General features: G+C 38.2%; 1 protein-coding gene across 1 annotated transcript; it reads right to left on the minus strand.

The window, feature by feature from the left end:
• Positions 1-372: 372 nt before the first annotated feature.
• On the minus strand, positions 373-15,744 carry HELB (DNA helicase B; the record flags this gene model as incomplete). The annotated part of the gene is made up of 13 exons (XM_084306583.1): positions 373-1,415; positions 1,867-2,268; positions 2,529-2,663; positions 3,537-3,750; positions 3,886-3,945; positions 5,374-5,458; positions 6,419-6,549; positions 6,805-6,946; positions 7,817-7,988; positions 9,404-10,264; positions 11,586-11,809; positions 14,032-14,403; positions 15,543-15,744. The coding sequence occupies 13 exons, from the start codon at positions 15,742-15,744 to the stop codon at positions 1,326-1,328; spliced, it is 3,090 nt and encodes a 1,029-aa protein (XP_084162709.1). The 3' UTR covers positions 373-1,325.
• Between the last annotated feature and the right edge of the window lie 9,201 nt (positions 15,745-24,945).

The raw sequence follows: 24,945 nt of genomic DNA on the forward strand, positions 1-24,945 counted from the left end.
TGAATATAAAGATACTGGATTTGTACATTTGTAGAGTCTCCACATCTAAGCAATCACCTAACAGAGTTGTTTCTGGTCAATTTAAACTGTTTAACTGTATTCCCTGTTGCTGTTTCCAATACATAAACAAGCTCACCCTGCACACACAAGTATGTCTGATTTATATTTCAGCACTGCCAGAAAAGGTCAGAGTAACATTCAATGCTGAATCGTGTAAAAAAAAAAGAAAAAAGTCCATGAGTCACTTAAATATGTATTTTTATTTGTAACAAATAAGTATTAAACTGTAAAGTATTTTTGTACAAATTTAATACTTTAATAGCATGATATTTATCGTCTATGTATGTTTTTTTGAAATTCAAACTGTTGCAAATATTTGTATGGAAAAAATGTATAAATTGAAATAAACAGTGATTTAAAGACAGTAGAAACGAGGTAGCATTTTTCTATTTTACATGTAGAGTAGCAGTTTGAGTAAAAAAAAATACCATGATTATGTTCATGGTACACTTTTTCCTGCTGTATGAGTAAAAAAAAAAAGTTTGTTAGAAGCACGCAAGCTCTCTTCAAATTTAATTCGTCTGAAGCTTGTGTAAACATTCATCTTATTTAACCTCATACAGTGCAATGTATCAAATCATGCAGTACACAAACACGTGTAAAAAAAGAGCATGATATTTGAACCCTAACTTGGAATGTTGCTTTTGTTCCCGAGGTCATTAGCAGCATACGGCTTTATAGGGTAGAGCAACGATGGCAAGTTTTACATCATTCACAAGTGCAAAGTGGGAAAAAAATTCTGTGGCAATGATTGCAGCTTTTGTTTCTTGTTATAACAAGATTAAAATCCATAATCCGTCAAAGCTTCATGCCCATAATTCTGCCACATTACAAGCAGGGTAGTTTAGATTTCTCTAAACTATTTTTTTGACTGAAGACCGAAGTGCAACTTTGGCACATCAATAACAGATTCTAATCGATGCTGCAGCATGAGGAAATAGATAAAACTTGGTATGGCTAGAGTGTTCAAACTACGAAATGCCCATGTATTATTCAAGGATATTTCTGGATCCTAAAAGAACTCTAAGTTCCTTCTTCACCAAAACAAAAGACTGATAAGGCTTTTGATGACTAATGCACCAAGGAAAACAGATCTACTAAAAACAGATCACTGAAAATATAAAAGGCTCACTTTAAAATAAGCAGTTCTTAGAGAAAATACTATTACAGGAAAGCTTTTGAAAATCATTTGCATACCCAGCTTCTCCATGCCAAAAATCTTGAACAAAACGGGTGTATTCATAAAGAGGATAGTTAATTGTCTGCTAGCTTTTGAAAAGCTTCCTAGGAGTTACATGTTGCAAACTTAGACTCTGAAGTCTGGAAGAACCAAGTGGGGATTCTTGTACTATTGGCTGTGAAAACAAACAAACAAAATGTTAATCAGAGTTTAGACCAGATCTAAACTACAGTAACAGCATCAAAAAATAAGAGCTCTTTACCGTGAAAGATATTAGATACAGTAAGAAAAAAATAATCTGTTAAGCATGTTTGCCTGTATAAAAATAGATCTACTTCAATGAAGACATTGTATGTAAATGTGTTACAGCAGATAAGCTCCTAAAAGTTGACTTCTGTGCACAAAGAATAAGCTAATAAAGAGTCTAAGCTAGTTCATAATTAGTAACATTTAGTAACAAGATGTATAAATTTACTACCCCTGAAATTATAACCAATTTTTCCCTGTTGGTCACGTTACTCTGAGAAAATATCTGCCAAACCTGACTGCTTCACAAATTACTGGTCATCTTGAAAATTTTAATATATTTAAACTTTGAATACTTTAAAAAGTAAGGAGATACTTACAGAGGATGTTTTCGTGGCATCCTCAGGATTCTCTGCATGATTTCGTTGTCTTTTATACGGACTTATCTTCTGCTGTGAATCACCCATCTGGTCTTTTCTGAGATCTGCTGACTCTTCTTTAACCGGGTCAGTGCCAGGTTCAGATGGGTCCGGAGCATCCTTTGTCAGGGTAGAGGAGATTTGTTCTGGGCATGTGCTTGTTTCTGCAATTTCCTCTCTCAAAAATCTCTGTAAGCGAGTTTTTCTGGGAATGCTCTTGTTAGTGACTGCTCTCCTGAGGTGCCTCTCTTCGGCTATAACATAGACACGGCAGCGCCCTCTGGTCACGGCTGTGTACACGTGCTGCCAGTGCTGACGCCCAGGATTGCCAACCACATACACCACAGTTTTTTCCTCAGACCCCTGAAACATATTTAAAAACAACTTATAAAATGAGGATCTCCAGCGAGTAGTAAAAAATAAGAAATGAAAAGGACCACTTACAACAACAGACAAGTTGGAGACAGACAGGGACACTCCTGACAGTATTTTCTGTCCTGCATTCAAGGAATTTTAGTTTTGAGAGAGCTTTGATACTTCCTTGTGAAAATACAGTGCATTAGCGAGATAAAGGCATGAGAAAGCTTTATCACCCAATAGCTTTGTTTTGCTTCAGTTTTTACCTGAAAAGTGTGAATAGTTTTGGCCCACGCATGTTTTATATGGCAGAGCTTCTTCAGAGCCTTGTACTTCACAGTGAACGTGGAGCCGTATGTGCTGCTGATGGTCAATAAGCGCTGTTTATTAATTTCTACATCCTAAAGAAATAAATAGCATAAGAACACTTAGCAGTAAGCTTGTATCAGCAGTTTGATCAACGTCTATACTTCCACACGTGTCTATATGCTACCTTTCCATGGTATGATTGCTGCTGTGTCAACCAAGTGAAATAGTTTCAGAAGACACTGAGCCCAAAAGATTACTATCTTTCACTGACCATCTTCAAGGAAAATACTTTCACTGTACAGGGTCTACCCTGACTCCTCTTTAGTATGAAAAAAATCCAGGAAAGGAAGTTTTAATACCCAGAAATTTTCAATTACCTTAGGACAAGATGAAATATTACCAGCGAGCCCATTTAACAATTTGTTGCCACAAATGAAGATAAGCCTGCTCTCTTCCACCAACCCTATACAGTCCCCAGGCACAAATACCGATATTTTCACTGGATCAAAACAATTCAATTCACTCAGGTGCTGAGCAGAAAAACATAGGATTGTGTGTTGGTGTGGGTTTCCTTCAGCTTAGTTTTCTACTGGGGGAAAACTCAAGCTGTATCATCAGCTTTATTCTTCACATAAGACTATGTGCCTACATCCAAAATACTGCGTATTTCATTTACAATACATTTGAGTATTTACAGAATTTATGACCAAAAAAAAGTCACAGCACTGAACAAGACCAGACCAACTGAAACTCATTTTACAAAAATGCCCAGAGATTTATTTTTAATTCTCTATTATAAATCTGCCTCTTTCTTGTAAAAGGGTAGCCTTTCACATGATAGGTTTTTAGAACAACTAGGTATCTATTATGGACTAAACTTTGAGAACTGCTTTGTTCTGAGGACTCAGAAAGGACTGAATCAGTTACCACTATTTCCTGTGCAAGTTCCTTCAGCAACAACTTACATCTGTTATGAAAAATATATCTCCATTGCACAATCGTTTGCCATCCTCAGCAGCTGCTGAACTGAGGGTGGTTTCTCCATTTCTGCATTTATGATCCTCTTTCTGATCAGGATCCTTTCCAAAGCCATGGCCTGGCAAGAGATCCTGGAGATATGTATTCCGTGTGCAGGAAATCTTGTCACCAATTTGAAATAAAAGTCGTCTTTTATGGTCTCTAGGTCAGAGAAAGAAAAAAGTGAGAAATGTATTTACTACGTATGCATTTACTATCACTTACTATTTCTGGTTATAACACTTTCAAAAACAAAGTGAGGTTCTTCAGGGTAAAAATTGCAAAACACTAGCTTACCTGGTTAAATGCTTTGAATAGTGTTGACAACAAAGCTCGTTTATTAGATCGCAATCTTGCCTACATCACACACAAAAAAAAACATGAACAAGACTCATGATGTACTTAAAGAATACTAAACGTAAAACAATTACATGCAATGCCACATTAGCATAGTAATTAAAAAGCAATGGAAAAAAGTTCATCTTAGCTGTGACGACTTTCCACCAATGATTGAAAAAAATCATTAATTCAGAGTTCTGAAGATAAAGCAGTAAAGAAAGGAACAGTTTTGTCTAAATATGATTGAAAGTGATGTCTGTGATGCATATTTAGATTAGTTGGACTTAATTTTAAGACAAAGAACAAAACTAAAGCCTGGATAAAACCTGTCTGTGTATGTATTATAACTAGACAGAAGAGTTGGTTATTTTATATACTTGCTTTTTAAAGACACGGAATTTTAACTTTTATATGCAGTACAAGTACTTGTAAATATCAAGGAATCTTCAATGGAAATCATTAATTTCCATTAATTTCTGCATTCAGGTACAATACTGTACCAAAATGCAGAAATAAACTTGATTTCAGAATATTTCAATATTCACAACAAAAATATGAATCACAGACTCAGAGAATGGTTTGGGTTGGAAGGTACCTTAAAGACCACCCAGTTTCAACTCCCCCCAACATGGGCAGGGACACCTTCCACCAGACCAGGTTGCCCAAAGCCCCATCCATTATTTCAGTGTTTCTGTGAAACCACCTGTATTACTGATGGTCTGTGGTGGTTCACATAATCACTGCTTGATATGTGAGTGAATCGTTCTTGAGAATTTGTTAGAGCCACACATCCTGCCCTCCTTAAATGACCAGTACTGTGCTTCCAAATATCCACATTACATATCTAGACCTGGCCCTTGTCACATCTTCTACGATTTGATTACAGCCCACCTGTCACAGCAGCATGCCTACACAGTAAGGTTAAATGTTCCCATCGTGCGCCCTGAAATTCACTGCTGCTATGATGGGATAGATTTGAGTACAGACCATGTGATGTCATCTCAACTGTCTCTCATCAGGTTAAGGTGCAACACTGTGTTTTGTGGGTTCCTCCCGGAGTTGAGCCCTCACCTGTTGCTTCTGAAGAGCTCTGCCTTGTTGCCAACAGCACAGCGCAGGCTCTCGGAGAATTTACTACAGAAACTCACCACTCAGTCCATCCTTCATTTACTTAACATAAACAGTACAGATGAACACAAACACAGAGTCAAAAAGCATGGTGCAAAATAACAGAAAAATACATAGAAAATTTATAGAAAAATCTAGCAACTCTCCACAAAGAGACTGGGGGCAACCAGAAGGCTTAGGAGAAGACACCTGCTCTGTTTTTCTCTCTACTAATTTTTATGATACTGTCATTAGTCTCTCCAGCTCAACATATTCAGCTATTTTTAGATAGTGGCTGCTAGCAAAGATACTTCAATGTCTGCCTACGTGCTCTTTTACCTTCTGAAAGCAATGAACTGTGATTGTCTGGCATCCTGCAATCCAGGTCCTTCTTTAAGTAAAGCCTTTATGGCACTTTGCAAATCTGATGTAGAAGACATAAAAGATAAGGCATAAAAAGTTGAAGAACAAACAATGTAAGAAAGAAAAACATAATTGAGCATGAAATCACTTTTGCTGCTTCGATGCCATTTCAACTTTTTAAGTATGTATGCATTTACACACACACACATATATATTATACACACCACCCAAAAAGTATCATGCAGCTATCCCACTGTCAAAATGGGAGATGAGTATGATATGGAAGGAGAGAAATGCTTACTTCTCTAATAAACAGCTTGTATTTCATGCAAAATAAGTTTTTTTTTTTTTACAGTGCATGAGAGGTATGGATAGACCATTATTTAACCACAGAACTATACATTTAAATTTCCCAGAAGAAATCCTTTTTTAGTGTTCTGTTAGCTGAGTAAGTTACTAGAGTAAGATGAGTTGATAATATCCCCACTATTATTTTTTTCCACATTACACTGATGCATACAAAGTGGAGACCCCTCAATCCACTTATCCAATAACAATCCAAAACCAAAATGAATTATCTTGACCCCAAAACATCTTGAATGAAATAGTGGTGTCCCCTTTGCTTCCAATTTCTTAACTTGATTCTAGAGTTGAGATTACATGGCTACAGCTGGTCTTTACTTAGATGCTTCACTTATAAAATGTGTAATCTTTTAAGGTTTGACAGCTCCAACCCCAGCATAAATAGACAATTATATCTGATAGCACTGGTTGAAGCATTATCACACCCATTTCAAAATGTAACTGGTGAGCTGGAGCTCTATAGCATATCCTTTGTACCAAGGGGTCTTGCCGTGTGCACTTAACTCAGGCAAATCTCAAAGGATGAACCTAGCATTTAAATCTATACCACAAATAAAATGAAAAAGACTAAAATCTCCCCAAAATGTTAATTCCAGCCAAACAGTCTTTGCTTTACAAAAGAGAAGGTCAAGATCACAAACTGAGTGCACACACTTACTGTCACTACCCCCACCAGAAGGTAAAGCAATAAAAATGAATTTCTTCTCAGGTCTCGGCATTGTCAGCGCTTTATTCCAACCAGAAACTTCCAGCACCTCATCAAATTCAGGAAACTTCCGCTGCGAGATTCTTCACCGGAGCAATGGAGGGAAAACAGAAAAAAAAAATACTTCCAGTTAAAGGATTGCATCAGCCTGAAGTTCATCATTCATAAACTTTTTCTCATTTATTATACAATACATACAGACTGAAAACAGTGTTACTAATTTTGAATAAGAAGATGTAACAGAAGCAGTACCATAGATTTAAATCTTGATGTGCTTTTGCAGGTAAAGCACCGTGTCTACTGCAAGAATGCTCCTTACACACAAAAGGAAATCCTACCTTGTTGCATTGTCTACAATTAGTTGTGATTCAGCTCGGTGATTAGTTCGCAGTTCCACAGAAAAACCTCTTGGCTTTAGACTCTCAAAGATATCAAGTAGCATGTTTCCAGGGTCTATACTTGGTAGCTGTCTAGTATCACCTAAACAGAATGCAAATTAGGCTTTGTGAGGAGCAGTAACAGAACATTTTAAAAAAAAAACAACTGTATTGGAAAAAAAAAACAACCACTGAAATTAGTAAATACTCAGCCTTCCACATCGTACCTCACAGGATGAGACTTTGGAATCACAAGCTTCCTCAGTACATATCATGTGCAATGAAACTTCCAAGTATCTAAGAAACTTTGTCTGGGGAGTAAGACTGTTCTGTACTTTAAATCTTTCACATTCCTCTCTTAGTAATGCCTAACTAGCAGGTACAAATCACTCTGCATCATGAATACCAACAGTGATCATATCTTATCCAAACACATTTTGAAAGTTACACATTTCAAAATGAATGCCATAAATGGCATGCAAAAACCAAACTTCTAAGAAAGCAGAAAATTGGCATTTTACACTTGTTTTCCTTTCTGCATTAAAACTAGTTGATTCTAGTATTAAGAGCCCCAAGGAACCAGTCATCTCACATCTGACTCATATGCTGACACTAGCTTCTTTAAATTTAAGGAAATGAGAAAAATTTCTCGGTTGCAAGATATATATAATAAGCTACCACGTGGAAGTCATAATACTTACAGAATCTGACAAAACACTACTAAATAGATAACAGAGATACCGACACTTTCATCCTGACAGATGAGATAGAAAACTGTTGAAGAGTCCAGTCGACCTGGTCTGACTTTATGCGTAAGCAGAAATACCCAAGTGCTTTCTGTTACAAGTTACCCAATGTAACTTTCTGAGTATTTAAAGACCCATCAAGATCAGTGGCAGCTGTGATAGTTACTCTGTATATTGTGTATTATTCAATACTGTATTATCTTAATTATTTATTTCTTCCCACTTACCTAAAATAATAAGTTTGGCAAGCTCGGCATGCTCATATAAGAGTTTTAAAACTAAACTGAGAACATGTACAGACACCAAGCTTCCTTCATCCACAATCAGAACTGTCACAGTAGAAAACTTCCACGGGAATTCTTGTCCAGTCTGTCTCCATGATTTAAAACTATAGATGATCTAGAAATGAAACAAAATAAATTAAAAATATATTAAAAGTAAGTTCTGACACTAATGAGCTGAGAACAACTGCTTTTTAAAGGTAGCCATAACATGGTAGAACATCTTCTACTGTTGTATTTAGAAGTATTATCTGAAATTCTGAACTCACACCTGTAAGACTCACAATACTCAAGCAGTTTTGTTTCCTTCCTCAGTGAATACATTGCTAGCTGAGATAATCAGCACTTACTTGCATTAAAGCACAGAAATGCATCCTCAAATTTGGGGCTTTAGCACAGGAAGATCAGCATGGGCGTTTTGAGAATGTCTACATATAAAAGTCTGAAGCAAGTACGCATTTGTTCTGCTACATGATAGGGGAAGAATTTGCTTGTACTCCAAATACACAGTATTCTTTCTGAAAGCATGGAAACACTTGAATCTATTTATGTGATTATCTCAATTGTAAATTAACCAGGTTGTATCTCCTTCTCCCAGTGCTGGGTATAGGACAAGTCCTTACTGCTCAAGTCATCAAGTCACACCTTGCTCTATTTGCTTACACTTCAAGCTACAGAAAACTGTTTCCAATGATTACCCCAACAATTCTGAAAAACAAATGGCAGGCCAGAGAGCACAGCTCTTTTTTTTTTTTTTTTTTCCTGCAGGAATCCCAAAGGCTATAAGGTCAGGACATAGGTTGCTCAGTAACAGAGCACCTCCTTCTACAGCTGCTTGTTCACACTAATGAACCCCCAACATTGCACAGAGAAGGGGAACAGGCAACTACCCAGTTTCCAACAGAACTTAAAATAAGCCCAATGTATCTTCTGTGTTATTATAATTTTTAATTATACAGGTTATTCCACACCTCCAACATCTTGGCACCTTCTGCCATCTACAACAACAGAGAGTTATGTTTATTAACAAACAGTTTGCTTACTACTTTTTTCTAATAATAATAATAATAATGAAAGGTTGCACAGTATTTGACTGTAGGTAGGAAAACAGCGTGAATAAAATTCATCTCATTGACCCCAGGCTACTGGTCTCTTCACCTGTGTGCAGATCTCAATATGCAACAGGACACTGGAAAACAGGTTTGCCATTTAAGGAGCTATTTCTGCTCTTGTATCTGCTACAGATTACACAGAGTATAATAAATGAGAAGCAAAAAAGACCAGATGCCTTAAAAAGGCACAAATTTGAGATGTATAAAAGCGAAAAAAGAAAAGTTGGAGCAAATAATGTATTTGTGATGATTGATGTATGATTCCCCAAAATGGAATGATGATTTTCAAATGCTGACAAGCAACTGGAAGTCATCAAAAGCATTACCATTAATAACTAAAAACGCTATAAGAAAATTTCAGTAACAAGTTTTTTTCTAAAACAACAAATAATAACACAGATTTTAAAAAGAAAATCCTTACCTGATGCAGAGTGTATGCAGGAAGCCTGGTTTTTTCACTCAAAAGGCTTGCTGCTCTCCCTGTAGGTGCGGTCAACAGTACGTCCAAACAATTCTTTGTGCCAGTGTTCTCTGACTCCAAGTGATGATCAAAGGTCCCCCATTCCTCAGATGCATCCAGGTCTCCTTCAAAGTCTTTAGAAGCAGCTTCCACTTCTTTTTCTACCTGCTTTAAGTGACGGAAAAGGCAGCTAACAACTGTGCTCTTCCCACACCCTCCTTTTCCGCTTATGATTGTGACAGGATTAGAACAAATCTTTTCCACAGCAGTCACCTGATCTATATCTACCTCTCCCTTACTTTGGGTGCCAGCTGTGGACTCCAGCTGTGGATTTTCACAGTTGTGATTGCCTGGATTATCTTCCTTCAGGTGTTCCGTTTCATGAGCCGAGACAGCATTCATTTCATCATCTGCCGTTTCTCCTGACGTCTCAAAAGTGTTAAGTATCTTTCTCGCGTCAACATTCAGTTGCCACGAGCAGTTTGACAGCAGAAGACCTATATACATTGCAATGTCTCTTTCAGATTTGTAAAGATGAGGCAGAAACACGAGTTTTTTCTCCCTGATCACGATCTTCTCGTCTTTCAAAAATTCAAGAGATTGCCAAGCGTGCTCAATGGACATATCTTTAGATACAAAATTAGTTAATTCATCTTGATCTTCGTAAGTGTGTCCCATTTCTCTACACCGTTTCTTGAGTTTATCGTAGAGAATTAATGCATTCTTCTGCAAGTCAGGAATCTGCCGGAGGAGATGTTCACACTGACGGAAGGCTTCCCATGTTGCCTCACAGTAAGAAAGTTTCAGTTCCCTGTAGGTAATCTTCTCCCCAAAAAGAATAAAAGCAAACATATTTATTTCAGATAGTTTGTTTTCCCTCTTGCTGGAAAACATTCCTTTGAGTAAATATGAATTGCAATTCAAAGAGTGGATGCCTATAAAAGCACATGTATTTTTCACACTGTACATAATGTTTTTCGAGCTATATGAGAGCAAAATATTAAAAAAAAAAAAAAAAAAAAGGATGGAATGGTAACTCCTCTCTTTCGGTGTAAACGAGAAACTTTAAAAATCAAAAAACTCAGAAACTATAGAGAACTTATGTGCTCCTAATTAGCATGATTTCAAGATGCAAACTGCAGAAACATAGCACAGGTAAGACATTAACCAGAATATTATATCCAATTTGGAATATCATGATACTTCAAGAAACACATGACCTTTACAGAGACTAGAGAAAAATAGTGAAATACTGAGACATACAAAAAAAGATGAACTATCAAGAAAAAAAAAAACACATTCAGACTTAAAACTGCAGTGAGAATGCAGATCCTTGTTATACAGAACGAGAGAAACAAGTTTAACGTGCATCAAGGAATAGTCAAATAATACATCAATAAAAGCTTTTTAAAGGAAAGGATGTGACACACTGGAACAGATTGGACAGATTGCTGAGTCTCTGAAATTGGAGGTCTCTAAAGGCAAGTCAAAACATGTCAGTGAAAGCACTGGAGAGCTGGAGCTGAGGGATTAACGAATTACATTTCCGAACTATTAAACTTTACCTCTCATCTGAGCTACACGTGTGGGTAGGTGAGGTGCAGCAGCAAAGTTGCACAGAAAGCGTAGCTGGTGTCAGCAAAGGAAAACACGAAGGTAAACAGCAACTGCAAGTCCCATTATTAAAAAACACTAGACCATACTACCTCTTACAGCATAATTTATCTACCTTGCCATGAAACATAGGTCCTGTTCTATATATTAAGAGCAGAAAATCTCATTTGCTGGTATAAAGCTGAAAAGTAGAATTGAGAGTAGAACTGAGCTTTAAATTAGCTTTCTTACATTTGACCTGATACCTCAAGTAAGTACTTGAGGTAATACCTTAAGGAATTTTCTATTCCTTAAAGAAAAGACAAAACAAAAGGTTGTAACACGATCACATTTAAAATCTTTTGAGAAATTAACTGTAGGCCAACTGAGGAAAAAAACGGTAAAACTGAGCCGAGTAAATCATCCAGTTTAAAATGAGCTAGACTTACCTCCTAAGTAATAAACTGAACATAACCAAAACAACACGATATTCTAATGAAGATCAAATGTAACAACCACCACACTTTTTACCCTGCTTAACATTACTTACCCTGTTGAATCCAAGTTTCCATGGCTCATTCTTTAATATCGCATCCAATTTTGTTAGCATCTCATCTTGACAATGTACTGTCTCACCATCTGTATCATCGTTTCCAGTCCTTCTTTGCCAATTCACCATATTCAAAAGACAGCAAAAATGGCGTGGCAGAAGAATTGGCAAGAACTCCAGTATCATCGGAAAAGTCAGAGCTACCAATACTGCCTTGCCTGCAACTGTATGCACCATAAACCAAGAAAGTTTTAAGCAATATACAAAAATATTTGTAAAGGTAACTTAAACTGACTCTGGCTTTTATCCTTCTGTCTCCCCTGTATCCAAACCATCTCTGATTTCTTCCACTTTCTTACTCTGTAATCCTTTTCAAATTCTTTTAGTCTGTTTTCCCTGAACTGCCTTAGAAAAAAAAATGTGAACAGATATAAACTGAAACTAAATATACTCACGTGAAAAATACAAGCTACACATTTAGTTTAAGCTACACATTTAGTTTAAGCTGCATATGCAATAGCCTGTTGTAGAAAGCCAGTTCAGACTTCACCACACCTGTCACTCCTATTTAAAAATAAGTTTCATACAGATGTACAAAACAAAAATTAAAATCCAAAATAAAATAAAACAGACATAAGATTGGAGTAGCGCAGGAATTTAGGAAAATAGTGCTCCCCCCTGGCTTTCTCAATGATCCCAAACTTAAGCTATCACTTTCCCTCTGTGGGTACCAGTCTGGGCATCTGCAAAAGGGGAATAATGAAACTAATTTCTTCTACACCTCACTTTAAAAACAAGTTTTAGAGACTTTTACATGTTTTATCTCTTGGCAAGAAAAGAAAAAAAAAAAGCAATTCTTAAGGAAGTGTCAAGGAAACTTCAGAACTCCAAATCTAAACCACCAATTTTTCTTGGTTACGTATTTTTTGTTATAACTACCTTACTTACAGAAATGCAAAAGTGAAACATTTCCCCTTTGAAGAAAATGATTAATTTTCAAGAGGAGAATCAACACGCACTGTTGTTGGGTAAAAATATCTTCATTGCTTGAAGAACAAATTGTTCAAGTTCAAAACATTTAATTGACAATCAAAAAGTGACTACAGTAGTAATAGCAACATAGCATGGAGGGGGATATTTTTTTTCTACTTCCCAATGACAGAGAAAAGTTTGTAGCAAAGTAATTTAAGTTAGATATTAGGGAAAAATCTGCCAACTACAAGAGCAGGGAACAGTATGTTTAGCCACACAGTGTAATCTTCTTCAACAAAAAAGAACAAATGCATTAGACAATCAGAAGTGATCTACATATCCCATTAAAATTCATGCAGTGAACTAGATCAGAGTTCCTCCCACTATACGATCCAATCTCTTTACGGTCATGAAAAGCTCTGAAGTGCTAAGAACTTCTCTACCATTACAAAAACAAACAAAAAAAAAATCCTGAAGTTATAGAACTGTGATTTTTTTCTTTTCTTTACACGTGATTTGGAGCAAAGTCAGCTCAAGTCTAGCAGACTTACGAACTCTTTATCAGACACGATCTGTCCTCCAAAACAGTCCCCTCCATCTTTTGACCTGCCACTGCCCAGTAAGCCAAGTACTGAAGACTTCACTGACATGCACATAGTGGTGGATAGACCCAACCCAACCCAATACAAATTTATGCACAGCTGCTGCTGGATTTAAAAGACCTCCGAACCAGAGAACTGAGTCCCATGGTACTGCTGTTACCCAAGTGGCTCTGTACAGCACCAGGCCAGGGTAGCTTCTGCCTGCATCAGTAACGTGGCATTATGGAAACAGACCATTAGAGCAAAATAAAAGCTAGTGCTGAGCACATGCCTTAACTTGCCATATTTCAGTGGATTTTGCATCAAACCAGCTACACAACAGGATCAGGAGTCCCCAACCATCTCTGCTCCAGTGCTTCCACACGCAGCTCCCCAGCCATACAGCCTGCTGATGGGCAGGATTATAAAACACCTAGGCAGCTAGGGTGTTCGGTACAGCTGATCTGGACTGAGCTGAGGAATTAGCTGTTTGTGCTACAAAGAAGCAGCTGTACCATTTCTGAATACATATTTGCCCGAAAACTCATAACCACCATGCTTAAGCGGTGCTGAACCCATTCTTAGTAATTCTTATTACATCTGAATAAATCAATGAAATCTACGCCACTGTCTTTGCACCTGTAGCACAGACAATTCCACTTCGGTAAGCCTACAGATCTCAGGAAAATCCTTGCATGTTAGTAACTGCATGTCCACCTTTAATCAGTCAGTCATTCTACTGTCCTCAAATTTTAAAATGTGCAAGAATTTTCGCACGTTCAAAATTCTTTTGAATATACACTTCATATGAAGACATGTCAGTTTGAACAAAGTATCTTAGAGATATAATCATTAGCTTATAAAACTAACAAATTGGTACACGATATACCTACCGGATTTCAAAACATATTGCAAGATATCAAAATCCTTGCTGTCTCCTTGTTTCTTCCCTGTTGGTGGATGTGAATATTGGAATTGTTTTAGTTTTTCTTCAAGATTTCCAAAACTCAGTGCACACTCAGGAGGAAGCCAAGTGAAAAACTGTTCTCTAAAATAATCAGGAACTTTGCATTCTTTAAGAAAGAGGGAAAAGACTTGTCGGTTGTTTTCTTCTATATCAGTTCGAAGAAAATATGATGGATATCCTTGCACAAAGTACTTCGACCCCACTTTTTTAACTTTAACATTAACTTTCCACCAAGGGCCAACTAATGGAAAATGTCCAACTGCTTCATATTCCTCTTTCGAGTTCTCTTGTATGACAACTGAAACATTAAAAAGAAAAGTGAAACCACTGTTATTGCCAGCTGTAAAGAATAAAAGTTTGGTTTAATTGGAAGGGTTATTTTGTTTTGTTCAAAGATGTTTTTATCTTTTGTATGATAAGTTACAGTAAGAAAAGTAAAGAAGCACAGTTTTCATAAAATTACCAATGTCAGTCTTTCCTCTAGTATTTAAAAATGAGTACATCCAACCTCAGAAACAAGTAGGAAAATGGCTTCTCTAGGTGTGAGAGCTACAAAATTAAACGTGTCTATGAATATTTATCAAATCAATTAAAGACACAAACATGTAGTTTAACACTATGACATTTATACCAAGATGGTGTGCGATTCAATCCTGAACAACTTTGTCACAGAGTGTTGTATCATGGTGCCTGCATGCTCTTTGGACACATTTCTATACCAAGTATTTCCTGCAGCTGAACCAGCCAAAATTATAAGCAACTAACACCTCTGAAATAATAATCTGTAACATTTTGCATGACCTGGTTTGCTCCCTCTGTCCATCCTCTCTCCCTCATTCATTTAGTAAAACACCAGTCCTCAGTGTCTACAGATGTTAGGCCTATGACATTTTTTCTGTGTATTTTCTCCGTGCTACCCAGCTGAATTTAGCAGGTTTTTTTAAACAACTTATGGATAAAATATTTCTGCTAAGCAGAAGTTGCTCCAATGTCACCAGCCTGAGTACTCAACCTAGGGAATCCTGAAGACCAACTATAATCACGCTTACATGCCATGTAGGTTAAAAATAAAAATAAAAACATAGTCTGAATGGAAAAACTTTATGCTTTTTTACTTTTGCTGTGTGTGGTCATAGGACTGTGTGTGTACACTTCCTTCTGCTAGCTCTGTGAGATTCACCACCTACTTTGTACTGCTTTACCTTATAATAAAATCAGTATCTGGGGAGTCTGGGCTTGACTACTTTAAAATTAAGAAGGAAATAGGAATGATATAAAGGTCTCAGCACCGGGGCTGCAGGGCTCCCTCAGAGAGGCCTCCCCGGAGGAGGAGCTGGGCGCCCACCTCAGGACAAGGAGGGACACGGGGGGACACGGAGGACACGGAGGACATGGATATGGAGCACAGGGACCCGCCCGCCCCCCGCCGCCCCTCACCGGCCCGGCGCGGGGGCAGCGCGGCCGCCATCTCCCTCCCGGCGTCCTCCAGCAGCGCGGCCTCCGCCAAGAGCAGCTCCTCCTCGGCCTCCTCCTCCTCCTCCTCCTCCGAGTCCCCGTCCTCCGAGCCCCGAGGGTCCCGCCGCGGGGGCAGCAGCACCCCACGCAGCTCGGCCGCCGGCCCCCCGCCCGCCGCCGCCATGTCGCGCCTCGCCCGGCCCTCCCGCGGTGGCGGCGGGGCAGGGGCGGTGACGGGGGCCAAGCCCGAGGCTCTCCCCCCCCCCCCCCCCCCCCTTTTTTTTTTTTTTTTAGTAATTTACACTAATTCCGTGTCTCTGTACGACTCCAACCACAAAAACTGCAAATAATAAAATAAAATCTCCGGTGTATCCTATTACACTTCGCCTAGCTGCCCCCCCCCCCCCCCCCCCAAATGCTATAATACTGTGCACAACAGGTGTGTAGCTAAAACATTTTTCCGTCAGATCCTTCTTTAAAACCACCTGTACTTCCCTGCATTGCAATCCAGCTTACTTAGGAGCTTAGTCTCTGTTTAACACTGCAGATCTTTGTCGTTTCTGAAACTTTACCAAAGAGTAGTTTTGTATTTTCTTGCACATCACTTATTAAAAAAAAAGTACCAAGCCGTATTGTGTTTGGCACTAGTGGTCACTGAAGCCCACTAGAAACCCTGTGATTCAGTGATGGAAGCAGGTGTTTTTACGACCTGTTCCAAACTGGTTTTCACTGTTCAATAGTTAATATGATAATTTTGTCAGGTTATTATGTAGCACTATTATCTTTAACAAAATGTCACATACTTCTACTTCTGTATGGTCATCCCTATCCACTGATAGCTCACAGAATCACAGAACGGTTTGGGTTGGAAGGGACCTTAAAGCCCACCCAGCTCCAACCCCCTGCCATGGGCAGGGACACCTCCCACCAGCCCAGGTTGCCCAAAGCCCCATCCAGCCTGGCCTTGAACACCTCCAGGGATGGGGCACCCACAGCTGCTCTGGGCAGCCTGTGCCAGGGCCTCACCACCCTCACAGTGAATAATTTCTTCCAAATATCTAAAGAGCAGAGTGGAGGGGGAGAATCACATCCCTCACCCTGCTGGCCACACTGCTATTGATGCAGCCCAGGGTATGGCTGGCTTTCTGGATATTTTAATCAAAGAACTAAGTCAAGTTTGTCTGATAAGGTTTATTTTCAAAATAATAAAATTATTTCTGAATGGACTTCTGTTTTCATTTGCCTTCTCTTTTATTTTTTCACCTGTGCCCCATTTCAGCTCTTCCTTTGCTTTGCTCTGTGCTCGAGTCACACTGCGGGTCCCTTGCTGCCACTTCAGAGAACAAGCACACAGGTTAACAGAGAGACAAAAGGCAGTAGGTGCTTGTACAAAGACTGGGGGATCCTTCTGTTTTAAAACTGAGTAATTTGGTACTTTTACACTCTGAAATGCAACAGAGAAATCTTGCACTAAGTAATTTTGACAAAGCAGCTGTTAATTTGCCTGGCTTCTGAGATGTCTGCAGCGTAGGTGTGCCTTTCAAAACAGTAACCCATGCTTTTTGTACATATGTTTTGGGAAAGTGGTATATATTAAAATACATCAAATCAATGTACAATATATTTCATTTTGATCTAAGCTAAAAGAGACCTAATCCTTTTTTGCATTGTTTCATGTCTCCTTCCCATACATGGTCCAGAACCTCCTTCATATGCACTGCCCAAGAGAGAAGGACCTTCTTTTTTGCCTCCTCCCTCCCTTCAACAGCAAGGGGCCTCCACCTCAATCACATGTAATCCTTCTGTCCCAGAGTAGTTCTCTGCCACTTCTCCATCTCTGGAAATGCAACCAGTGTTAGTAATGCCTATGAAAAGACAGACAGACACAAGTAAACACAACTTCATGCTTTTTAAAGCCAGCTGCAAGTCATGAAAACATTGAGTCTTGGAAAAGTAGTTTTCAGTTCTTGTCTGAGTTGAATGAATAATACCATTTTAAATAATGTCATTCTTTTTTTCAGTCTGAATTGACAGAAAAGGAAATAACTCCTTTATATGACAGGCAGAAAACAAGTGACCTAAAAAGGGAGACAGGAGAGTGGACAGAGACATTCATGTTAATCTAAAAAATTCAAAGCACTAGCTCACTGGAGTGCTTCACGGTGTTATACAGTGATACATTTGAAACAGAGCTTTAAGATACTTTTTTCTCATGAAACATCATTTCTGATTTAGCTTTGTATTTGTGTAAGTCAAACTGGATGTCTGAGTGTCCCGGTCTAATGAAACTACAAACTTAATGCTATATTCAGCAAGTCTGATTCTGGAATTTCCTAGTCTTTCTATAGTCCATGCTATAAATGCAGAATTTTTGCATGGCGTCTTAGATTTCCACTCCTCTTTGTCATTTCCTTAAGGAAATACTCTATTTTGTAAAGAGGGAAACTGAGGAACAGAGATACTGAGGGTTAGATGCATCCTGATAACGAATGTCTTTCTGTGTGCCCAGCTTTAGATATGTAAACCCTGATTTCCAGACATGTCTATATTTGCTGCTTGGAAGAAGTAGGATTGATTTTCTAAATCTAGATAGTCAAGCACTGAGAATTAGAGGATCCTTTTGAAAAATTGGGACCAAACGATTTTGTTCATCTACATAATGAAGCCAAGTTTAAGGCTTGCATCTGCTCAGTTCTCATCCCTCCCCTTACTTGATACTGCTACCCATGCAGTTAGAGAACATAATCTAAAGTAAATCCTTTATTTTATAATGTCAATGGTAAAATTAGCTCCAGCACAAGAAAGATTTCACCCATGAAAGTCTTCTTATAAGTGTGAAAAATATAAAAATAAAAGAGCAGTTGTATAGATTTAGAAATTTGCAACACATATTTACAAGAAAAGTTGGTTTGGCATTAAAAAACAGGTGAACCTAAGGCCAGGAAATTCAGTCAAAAATTACTCTGCCATGAAGGTTTTAAATCTTAGTTTGAAAAATACTTTGAAATCTTAGATCAGCTTTGGGAACTGGCTTTCTCTCCATCATGTCTTTCTCTAAATTCCACCCCAAAAGCCAAGAACATACAGTAAAAGGAAAACACACTTTGACAACCCTATGATTTTACCTCCTAATGCACTACAATATCACTGCCATGATAATTCATGACTCTTAGAGTATAATCTGACATGACACTAAAGGAGTTATTACTCTTCCGTCCATGGGGAAAAATCTATTTATAAATTTGAACTCAATATTGCTGCTTTCAGCGGGAAAAAAATCCAAAGCCATAAAAGCAAATAGTCACAATGAACAAGAAGAGATCATTTGCACTGTCTTTTACTGGTTTGTGTCTTGACACATGGTAGCAAGTTTTCACTTAATCAAAAGTATGCCCATATAAATTTTCATCCTTTAAATAGGCATCTGAAATCCCACTCTAAAAACAATTTTCAGAAGATGCTGGCAGGTACCTTTTATGCCATTTATACACAGAAGGGTTTTATTAATGCCAGCCTCTAGAATTAAATGAGAAGGCTTCCTACATTTTTCAGTGTTGCCCCATGACAGACATCCCCTTTAAAGGGATGATTGGCAGCATGTCATTGAATCTGACTAGGATCAGAGGAGATCCTCCAGACTCAAATTCATTTGGATATTCATTTCCCCTCTGTAGTCTGGTGGGATTCAAGAGATTCGTATCTGCCAAACTCCAAAAGTGAGTCTGAGTTTGCCATCCAGGAGCATCGGCTACAGGACCTCAGAGCATGAAAGGAGAAGCCAAAAGTAGCAGAGTGAGGTTTAAACTTTTCATTTCTCTTGGGATGGAAGGGTTTCATTTTTTCCCCATGATTTTTCAGGATGCCGTGGAGAAAACATCTCCACAGCAATGCTTTGAGGAAGGGAAGTTCTGGACAACAGAGTAGCTGCCTTTTGAGAAGCTAATTCAAGTGCTGAACCCAAACAAAAATGAGTCATCCTTGCTATTAGTAATGAGCTTCCTGGAAGACAACTCGAATCCCAGAAGTTGTCAGCTATTATTATCATGATCTAATAGTAAGGGTGGTGATTCTGGAGGCCCAGGGATCCCATAAACAGATGCCAAAATACAGAAGCTTCTGAAGGGTGGTAGCTAGTGGGAAGGGACTGTAAGTTGACTGCAGACAAAATAAAACTGTTACTTAACATAGTTTCTCATGTGAAATCTCTTCAGTTGTGTAATATTTCTATAGATAAGACAAAAAGAGATAATTCCATAGACATTGGATTTCTTTTTTCCCAGACAATGATTTCTGAAGATGTCTAAAAGACCATGAATAAGATATATTTGTCTCACAGGCTCTATTAAGTATTGAACTAGTAGAGCTTGAGTTGTATGTGAATATCAGGGAGGAAGGGGAAAAAAAATAGAAAAGATGATGGCTGTTGAAAGAACTTTGTATTACAGTGTACTTAATCATTTTCTAGAAGAGAGACTTTCAGAAAACTTGAGGATTGTAGGATAGATCCTTTTGCCCAAGACAGATGTAATGTTTTGTCTTGGAAATCTGCCAATATAAACCATACCAATAGCAATAATTTTGAACTATGCTTGGAAAACGTGCTCAACATTATCAGAGCTTCAGGAAGCAAAACAAGTTCTTTGCATTTAATTCAAAGCTCTGACATAGGACTGCTCCCTATTAAAGGCTTCAGAAGAATCTAAAAACCAACACAACCTTTTCATTAACCAAAACCTGATAAAACCTTGATGCGGTGTGCAGAGAAAATGCTTTGAAATAGATATAAAATCCTATTTTAAAATATCTGTTACTAAAAAGTAGAGGAGAAGCAAACACAGTTAGTAATGTCATGAAGTCTACAGTCCTCTATATAGTCCGTATAGTTCTCCACATAGAACTCAATAATTAAATCCCTTTAAAAAAAGTTCAGCAATGACTTTTTTCATGTCTTGGCTACCGTTTTTCTTTTCATAGTTTTGCGTAATCTCTCAGCATCTTCTCCATTTTTGCCTGTAAGAACAAGACAGAGATTGTTTCAGCTTTGCCTTGGGGAACATGGGATTTAGAATAGAAGCCAGAATCACCGTATCAAATAGCAAACGACCAACTATTATCAGATTTAATCAAACTCTTAATGTGCATGTTTCTGCTTTTCACACACTCAGCCTAATAACGCTTTAAGAGCATTGCGTGTAGTGTAAGGCCACCTATCTTGTTCTTTGATGCAGCCAGCCTAAATTTCTTCAAAATATCTAGGAGGAAAATACCTATCTTTGTCAGCACGTCACAGCGACATCAACTTGTGCTGCATCAAAGTGCTAAGTAGAGCGTGTTTGACAAACAATTGCATTTTCTCTTGATCAGACACTAGAGAGATGAACTCAATTCAAGGGCCTATGGATATTAAGTGGGGGTAGTATTCCTGGGGAATATTAATCAGTGAGTTACTTTTGCCATGAGCATGCTGACATCAGGTACATTTCTGAGAGTTTTCCTGCATGGTTCCATGATCTTTAGTATAAGCTCTTGGAAACTAATTATTACAAGGATGCTAGGCTTTCTTTTAAAAAGCAGTCAGTTTCCAGTCTCAAGTTTGCAAGAAAATAGGTATTCAGTATATTCTGTTAAGCCCTTACCCGCATTTCTGTAGGCATTTATTTTCTTCTCAAAGGCATGTTAGATTGGTTTTTAAAAGCAAATTAAAGAATATTTTTCTTTCCTTTCCTTTCCTTTCCTTTCCTTTCCTTTCCTTTCCTTTCCTTTCCTTTCCTTTCCTTTCCTTTCCTTTCCTTTCCTTTCCTTTCCTTTCCTTTCCTTTCCTTTCCTTTCCTTTCCTTTCCTTTCCTTTCCTTTCCTTTCCTTTTCCTTTCCTTTCCTTTCCTTTCCTTTCCTTTCCTTTCCTTTCCTTTCCTTTCCTTTCCTTTCCTTTCCTTTCCTTTCCTTTCCTTTCCTCTTCTCTTCTCTTCTCTTCTCTTCTCTTCTCTTCTCTTCTCTTCTCTTCTCTTCTCTTCTCTTCTCTTCTCTTCTCTTCTCTTCTCTTCTCTTCTCTTCTCTTCTCTTCTCTTCTCTTCTCTTCTCTTCTCTTCTCTTCTCTTCTCTTCTCTTCTCTCTTCTCCTTTTATTTGTTTTCACTGGCTGAGGGGGGAAAAACAACCTTAATACAAAAAGTTTCTGGATAGAATGGCTGCTGCTTTTTATAATTAAAAGTATGTGTACAAAGAGTTTTGCTTAAATACATTACATTTATCCACCAGACTCCATGTCATGCATACAGGTTTTGTATCTCTCATGAGAGAAATCCAAAACTGTTATATAATTCTCCAGGAGCAGATAAAACCTCCTTTAAACATCTTTTGTTGTGGATAATACTTTGCAGTGCTGCTTCTAAAACAGTATATAACTTGGTGGCTTATTAAAAAAAAAAAAAAAAAGACTACATTATCCCAATGTGTTCCATTAATGAAAAAGCTAAAGAAAAACAGGAGAAAACAACAACAACAATAACAGCAACAAACAGAAAATCAAACACCAGCCTTCCTGTGAAATTCCCCAAATGTCCCAGTGCAATCTGTAGTGAAAGTTTGGGTAATAATAATGGCTGTGTGCTTTTTCTTCAGGATCTTGCCACAATGAATGGTTTGAAGAAGAAATCATTTATGAATTGTAGAAGTTTGTGTTTTTGCAAGACAGTCCAGGACTGTTAATTTATCTTTGTAACCTACAGAGCTATGTTGTTCAGTAATACTCTTACTTCTACATTTCTGGTGAGCCAAAACACAAAGACCTAGTTAAAAAATTCAAAATTAAAGAGGACTTAGAAAAGAAAAATTCTCTGTCTTTTGCATGTGTAATACAGGAGGATCACAGAATTACAGGATGGCTGAGGTTGGAAGGGACCTCCGGAGATCATTTAGTCCAAACCCTTCTCAAGCAGGGACACCTAGAACATGTTGCCCAGGATCATGTCCAGGTGGGTTTTGAATGTCTCCAGAGAAGGAGACTCTACAACTTCATTGGACAACCTGTGCCAGTGCTCTGTCAGCCTCACAGTAAAGAAGTGCTCCCTTACATTCAGCTGGAACTTCCTGTGCTTCAGTTTGTGCCCACTGCTTCTCATCCTATTTCCAGGCACAACCCAAAAGAGCATGGCCCCATCATCTTGACACCCCCCGTTAAGATATTTATGTACATTGATAATAGTAAATATATCTTAAACACTGTTATATACTTGCTTATTTTTGCTTGTTGAGGTTATTTGTCTGATAACAGTGAGGAATTGGCACATTTTGGCTCATACCAACAAACATCGTTCCAGAGGATGCCCAGGCCCTGAGTGTGTTCTCTCCCTTCTCAGTTTACCTTCAGGGCCAATGTACAGAACCCAGTTGCTTTCTTTTCTGGTTCAGGTACAGAACCCAGCTGCTTTCTTTTCTAGTTCAGAGGTAGCCACTAAAGTTTCCCAAGAAAATCAATTTACGTATGTACAGTTCTATTTTCCAGGTGTTTGCCACTGAAGGCCACTGCTCACATTAGCCATATAAAGCCTTTTTTGATATTCAGACCTGGAAAATATTTGTAGCCACTTTCCTCCTGTTTAATTTTTAACTAGAACTTTTCTTGGATGAGGACTAAATAAAAGTGAGTAAGGACTTTCACGGTCTGAGGTTTGAGCCAGCTTCCATGGGGTCCTTTGAGAGCCTTTCCAATTATTTCCCTTCAGCTGGACTCCTGAGTTTAGTTATTAATCTTTCTTCTTAAGTAAATCACTGTTGTGCACTAACTCTTTTTTGTTACTGCTCCTCCAATTTTTGTATACTTTCCTGGTAATGAATTTCATGCAATATTATTCAAGTGGTCTTACAAGCGTAATGAGCAGATGGAAATGCTAGGATTATGGCTAAAAATTGCTTAAATGCAAGTGTTCATCTTCTTTTGTAGCAACAAAATTAATGAATTGACAGATTAACTTCTCACTAATTTGCCTTCTTTGCCTTTTTCCTCAAACAGCCATTTCCAACAGGTATTCCTGTTGGAAAAGTGAGGGTACCAAGGAGGATTTACAGAGAAGAAGGAACGGGGCAGGAACAGATGAGAGACACAAAGAGTCTGGCATTACAGGAAAGAGCTTCACAAACTTCACAGTCCTCTCATTCATCCCACAACTGCTTTCAGTTTGGGGTAGATAATAACAGACTGTAACCCCTGCCTTTTGGTTTTGTGCAAGGCACACTGGTACAAAGAGTTTGTGAATAAAAGAAAAGATGAGCAAAGTAGTAAGATCTTGTTGACTGATGCTGGGAATATTGGTCAGGAGGATTTAAAATCCACTGGGGTTTAATGAAAATACGCACTTCTCTCTGTGAACAGATCCTATCCTAAAAACAAAACAAACAAATAAAAACAAACCACCTGGAGAATGGAAGCAGTTCTGACAAGAAGGATATAGCAACTCTGAACTTAATAAAAAGTTAAAAAGCTCATATAACACTGTGCTGGGTCATGCTTCTAATACGGATCAGAAGATACACCTGGAAAATGAATGTATAACAACAGCCAGATTGCTCAACCCCATTTTTATTTTATTTTATTTTTAGCATAGGGGAGAGAAAAATAAAGAATAAAGCTCCCTTTGGGGTCCTCACACAGAGTGAAAACTAAGTTTTCCAGACCGAAACGCCAGAGACATTATGAACTGGCAGAAATACTCTATGTGTTTTGGGATTGATATAGTGCTGCAGCTAATATCCTTTTCCTTTGGAAATGTGTTAGGTCTTTAGTGATCACTGCAGGCCAGGACTTTGTCATATCTGAGAAACTACATTATAAGATGATTTTTCAAAACATAGAAGATTTTTCACTCTTGACTGAATATAACAAATGCTTCCTGGTCCTGAAACCAGAACCTGTTTTCTTTACTGCCATATTTGTTCCCTTTTTGTAGACACACAGTGATCTGAACAGGTAGTGAGTCGTGAGCTCTGTTTTTTGTACCTCTCTTTCCTAGCTTTTGGTTGCTGTAGCTTTTGCAACGAACTTCTTATTTCTTCTGAAGCATAAAATTTGACATGACATATGGCAAATAGACTTCTATAAAATAGAAGGCTGTCTACTGTGGACTTCTAATATATGCAGCTTAGCCAACATTTCTCTCATAAATGATGGAAGTTTTGCGCTGGTGGCTGTGGTCTGTAGTCTCCTTCCAGCACGGCACTCCAGGGTAGCCCCAACAACATGCAGAGCTGGAGGGATGAGGGCCAAAACAGACAAACCTGAGGGCTTACTTAACTGTAAAACGAAGGATTTTAGGAGATGACAAATTATGGAAGGACGGGGGAAGAAGTGAGGATTAAAAGGAAAAAAAGAGGTCCTTTCTTTCTAAGGATGC

This window comes from Netta rufina (genome assembly GCF_964035555.1).
Source record: "Netta rufina genome assembly, chromosome: 1".
In the NCBI taxonomy this organism is placed as follows: Eukaryota; Metazoa; Chordata; class Aves; order Anseriformes; family Anatidae; genus Netta; species Netta rufina.